At 41.7% G+C, this 5,522-nt stretch overlaps 2 protein-coding genes across 3 annotated transcripts in view; both read right to left on the bottom strand.

Moving 5' to 3' along the window:
• Window positions 1-5,522, bottom strand: part of LOC119411874 (nuclear receptor coactivator 5) — a 615,997-nt gene that overhangs the window by 525,283 nt on the left and 85,192 nt on the right. The gene's annotated exons all lie outside the window — the stretch shown is intronic.
• On the bottom strand, window positions 651-5,522 carry LOC119411870 (myosin heavy chain, fast skeletal muscle; the record flags this gene model as incomplete). Its single annotated transcript, XM_037678819.1, is given in 21 exon segments — window positions 651-800; window positions 1,038-1,214; window positions 1,295-1,537; window positions 1,630-1,885; window positions 1,974-2,110; window positions 2,213-2,336; window positions 2,421-2,538; window positions 2,630-2,717; window positions 2,799-2,869; window positions 2,957-3,263; window positions 3,343-3,513; window positions 3,615-3,764; window positions 3,881-3,999; window positions 4,091-4,229; window positions 4,334-4,437; window positions 4,550-4,648; window positions 4,741-4,804; window positions 4,930-5,022; window positions 5,106-5,220; window positions 5,311-5,338; window positions 5,429-5,522. Coding segments are annotated over 21 exon segments (2,847 nt in total), but the record flags the coding sequence as incomplete, so codon positions are not given.

Genomic DNA, 5,522 nt, shown 5'->3' with positions numbered 1-5,522 from the left:
TTGTACCTTTGCTTTTGCAATGGCCTCCATGTTGCTTGAGAGGTCATCGATCTCCATCTTGAATTCACTTTTCTCTTTCTCCAGCTTCTGTTTGACTCTCTGGAGATTATCGATCTGCTCTCCCAGCTCTGCCACGCTGTCAGCCTGCTTCTTGCGGAGAGCTGCAGCCGTGGCCTCGTGCTGCAGGGTGGCTTCTTCGAGATCCCGACGCAGCTTCTGAAACTCGGCCTCGCGCTTCTTGTTCATCTCGATCTGAGCTGAAGTTGCTCCGCCAGCTTCTTCGAGCCTCTCGCTGATCTCTTCAAGTTCCCTGGAGAGATCAGACCTCTGCTTCTCCACCTTGGCCCGAGCAGCTCGCTCAGCCTCAATCTCCTCCTCCAGCTCTTCAATTCGAGCCTGAAGTAAACAAGAAAGGAAATTGATTAAATGTGGAAGATGTTTAAATGCTTTATTTGTACAGTTTGGGCTCCTAGTTATACCTGATGTTCCTTTATCTTTTTTTGTAACTGGATTCCAAGGGACTGCTCGTCTTCAATCTTGCCGAGCAGTTGGCTTACTTCAAAGTCTTTTCTAAAAGAAAGGAAAGGTTTTCGAATTTTGTTTAAGTGAAGCATCCCCATACTGTTAAGTTTTCATTTAGAGTATTATTCTTACTTCTTAATCTTCTCCTCAGACTGCTGCTTGTCGTTCTCCAGATCCATTACGGACTCCTGAGCCAGCTTCAGATCTCCTTCCAGCTTCCTTTTAGCTCGTTCCAGATCCATGCGGAGCTTTTTTTCCTGCTCCAAGGAGCCTTCAAGCTGTCGTGGACAAAAAAAAAAAGTTTCATAATTGTATTAGAAAATTGTATAATGTTATTTTATCTTGATGCATGCTCAATAATCCAGGTAGAAAAATCCAAAAAAGTTCCATCTGGTCCTCTGGACATTCAAAAAAACAAAAAACAAAACAAAGCAAAAAAATGTAGATACGTAGAGGACCAGATTGAACTTTTTTGGATTTTTTGTACATGTTTTTATCCTTGTTTTAATACTCACATCATCCACTTGCTGCTCCAGCTTTGTCTTGGCCTTCGTCAGAGAGTTGACTTTGTCTTCTTCTGCCTGTAGATCGTCCAGGGTCTGCTGATGGGCCTCTTGGAGGGCTTTCTTCTCTTTCGTGAGTTTGGCGATGGTCTCATCTTGGGAAGCCATTTCCTCAACCAGGTTTTTAACCTGGTTTGAAAGATTCGGGGGGTTTAAATATGATGTGAACAGTGGATTATATAATCTTAAGCTGTGACTGTTATACCAACCTTGTTTTCAGTGGCATGTTTCTCCTTTTCCACTTTGGCCAGAGTGAGCTCCAAGTCATCAATGTCCTTCTTTAACTCGGAGCACTCGTCCTCCAGTTTCCTCTTCTTCGCTGTCAGCTCAGCATTGATCTCCTCCTCATCCTCCAGTCTTTCATTTGACTCTTTGAGTTTGGCCTCAAGCTGGATTTTAGCTTTGATGAGCCCCTCACATCTTTCCTCTGCATCTGTGAGATTTTCACCTTCCTAAAAGTGAATAAAGATGTTTTTAGTCAAAGAAGTGACTCCAGATAGGATTATTAGGAGCTATGTTTCTGGGGTGTGGTGATCAAACTCACAGACTGCACTTGTAATAACAGGTCATTCTTCTCCTGAAGGAGAGAAACCATCTTCTCCTCCAGTTCTTTCTTCTTAGCCAGAGCCTTTGCCAGCTCTTCTTTGGTCTTTGCAAAGTCCTCTTTCATTTGAGCCATCTCCTTTTCTGTTTCTGCGCTCTTCAGCAGAGGTTTGATCTTAAAGTAGAGCTTCATCCATGGCCAAGTTTTGACGTTCATGAAAGATCGAATGTTGTACTGGAGGGTGAAAATGGCTTCTCTGAGGAAATAAACAAGAAGCTAGCTCAAGCCTGTAATAACATTTAACAAAGGAAATAAAAACATCTGCACCACGGTAGCCAAATTACCGTCTTTCCATCATTTTGACAAACTCCCGCCTCATGAGGAAGCCTCTGCACAGAGCCTGAGTCATGGTGACCAGCTCAGCCAATTTGTCGTCCCTCATCTCCTCCAGAACTCCCAGTAGACCAGCTTTGAAAAACACCTTAGCATAAAATATTTAAACATGTTAGTAATTATCAGCTTCAACTTGTTTTCAGTTATTTTGCAAACAGCTTTTTTTGTAATTGAGCATTTAAATTTCTACCTTTGTGTGTCCAAACTTGTACTGAGAGTGGTCCACGTCAATGGAGGTCAGTAATTTTTCAGAGGCCTTCTTGTTATCAATGAATTGGCCCTCAGGGATGACACTGGCATTCAGTACTTTGTACCTAAAAGGAAGGATTTCCATCATTCAGTCAGTAACTTTATATTTGAACACTTCTTTCAGCCTGCAAAAATGTTGTTTCTTCTACCTCTGCTTGAAGTCACCATAGAGGATTCTGCTGGGGAAACCTTTCCTGCAGATCCTGATTCCCTCCAGCACACCATTACACCTCAGCTGGTGGATGACCAGGTGGTTCTCCATGAGACCTGTGGCACAAAGTCACATAAAAACTGATTTGTTTGGAGACAGGACAGTGACACAGAGACGATGGTCAGAATATGCTCTATGTTCATGTACCTGGTGTCTTGGACTCGTTGGGAATCAAGCAGCGCACAAAATGAGGATGAGTGCTCCTCAAGTTAGTCATCAACTTGCCCAGATTCTCCTGAAGAAGTAATAAAGGCTTAAGTTCTCTGAAAGCATTAAACTAAACCAGAATGATCTGAGTGATTATTTTACAACTTACTCTGAACAAAGCAGACACCGTCTGGAAGGAGCCTCCCTTCTTCTTGCCAGCTTTCTTGCCACCACCCTCAGCTGTCAGTGAAAGAATAAAAGTTAAATGATCAAATACATCACAAATAAAACTTGTTTACTATAATATAAACGTATAAATCCACATACCTTCTGATGATGCGTGGGATGCGTACAGGAAAGCCAACAGTTTTGCTGAAGACTTCTGGTAGAGCTGAACCACGGAGTCGTTCAGTGGGTCTTTGTTCTTTTCCAGCCAGCCAACAACGTTGTAGTCCACCGTGCCAGCATAGTGCATCAGAGAGAAATGGGCTTCAGCTTTGCCTTTGGCAGGTTTCGGCTTCTGGAAGGGGGCACTTTTTCCCAGATGCTGGTCGTACAGTTTGCTCTTGAAGGTCATGTCTGTAGCCTTTGGGAACATGCACTCCTCTTCAAGGATGGAGAAGATGCCCATTGGCTGTCACGATGAAACGATTGTTAGAAACAAACACTTTCAGAGTGTTTTCTGTGTTTGTGAGTTTAAACATGGTGCTAACCTTCTCAATGAGCTCAATACATGCTGCCAAATCCATGCCAAAGTCAATGAACTCCCATTCGATTCCCTCTTTCTTATACTCTTCCTGCTCCAGGACGAACATGTGATGATTGAAGAACTGTTGCAGCTTTTCATTGGTGAAGTTGATGCACAGCTGTTCCAAGCTGTTGAACTGAACGAGTCACGGTAAAACAGATCAGAAAAGATTCAAAAATGGAATTTCTTAAATTCGTGATGTTATTAAGATCATGTGAACTGGTTAGAAATACTCACATCAAAAATCTCAAACCCAGCAATGTCCAGGACACCGATAAAAAAACTTCTTGGCTGCCTGGTGTCCAGCATCTCATTGATTCTGACCACCATCCACAAGAACATTTTCTCATAGACAGACTTGCAGAGAGCCATCACAGCGTTGTTGACCTGATTTTACAAACAAGTTACATTGTACTGACAAGGATGTTGACTAGAACGCAATACATACAGTATTGTGAGAAAATTATTATTATTTTTTTGTATGTTTGTCCTGACATTTTTACCTGTGGAACAGTTTGACCTTTGGTCACATACTCATTCCCAACCTTCACTCTGGGGTAACACAGGGCTTTTAGCAAATCAGCAGAGTTCAGACCCATGAGGTAGGCGATTTTATCAGCCACTGAAAGAATAGAAGAGTCATTTTTCATTTGGCCCTCCTTTAAGAGACAATAAAAACTGGACTAAATCAGAGTTGGTGGTGAGTTTTGTACCCTCAGTGCCATCAGGCTCGGCCTGCTCTTCACGCTGCTTCTGCTTGAACTTCATGTTCCCATGATGCATCACTGCTCCTGTCAGCTTGTAGATGCTGACCTTCTCTTCAGCAGTGAAACCCAGGATGTCGATAGCGGTCTGTGGATATAGGCATAATAAGTCCATCATTTTCAGGAAGTGTTGCATGGACAAATATCCTTAAGACTTTTCAATAGTTAATTGTGTTTATGAGCTATTCTTACATCAGTGGCAATGAATTCTTCAATGTCGTTGATACTCTTGACAGTGATTTCACCGTGACTGATCATCGGATAGTCGTAAGGGTTGGTGGTGATGAGAAGAGCCTCTGAAGGTAGCATAAAACAGAAGCAGACATATAAATATATTCAGTATTCTGTATATAAATAGCATAAGATAAAGCATAGTTTTTTCCCCCAACATTAATACTATTTTCTAACCTATGAGTTCAGGTTTGTGGCCTGTTGTGAGCTGGTAGAAGATGTGGTAGCTCCTCTCAGCTGACAGCTGGAATGTCACACGGGATTTTTCCAGAAGATCTGTTTGGAGTGACGGCAACATGAATTTAACAAAATAATTTGTGTGAAACTGATTAAATGTCTTGTAAATATATACATATAAAATATCCTACATGTTTCAATATCAGCTGAAGCCAGCTTTCCAGTTGACCCAAAGTGAATTCTGATGAATTTTCCCTGTTCATAAGTAAAGCATAATAAAAAATTAAACATCTTGATTAAAACTTTATTACATCAGATGGTTTTCACCAAACAAATGTGTAACAATCTTATCTGAAAGGTAAATTATGAAGTTAACTCACAAAACGAGAGGAGTTGTCATTCCTCACAGTCTTGGCATTTCCATAAGCTTCCAACAGAGGGTTTGCTGCAATGATCTGATCCTCCAGTGATCCCTGAAGACAACATTCATCACTTCAGCCCAACAGCTCTTTGTTCAGATGATCATTTCATTTCACTCATTTACAACATCACTTACCTGCATTTTACCTGATGTAACTAGCTCACTCTTCTTCCCAGAAGCCACTGCGATTGTCGCAAAGTACTGGATGACACGTTTGGTGTTAACAGTCTTTCCTGCACCAGATTCTCCGCTGGTTTGAGGAGTGTAATTAGACACACATCAGTGTTTTCAATAAGCCATTGTTGGAAATCCTTTATCGTGTAAAATAATGAGCACTTACGTGATCAGGATTGACTGGTTTTCTCTATCTGTGACAGAAAAACAACATGGAATTGTTAGAGGCTGGTTGTTGAGCTGTAGCTGTTGTGTTTTTGAACAGATTACAAAACGATTAATACCTTGGAGCATGAACTGATAGGCATTATCAGAGATGGAGAAGATGTGGGGCGGAGCCTCAATTCTCTTCTTTCCCCTGTATCCTGCCACCACCAC

Source organism: Nematolebias whitei, chromosome 7 (genome assembly GCF_014905685.2).
Source record: "Nematolebias whitei isolate Nwh7 chromosome 7, NemWhi1, whole genome shotgun sequence".
Lineage (NCBI taxonomy): Eukaryota > Metazoa > Chordata > Actinopteri > Cyprinodontiformes > Rivulidae > Nematolebias > Nematolebias whitei.
Note: the sequence above shows the minus strand (reverse complement) of the source record. Positions and strands in the feature narration are given on the sequence as shown.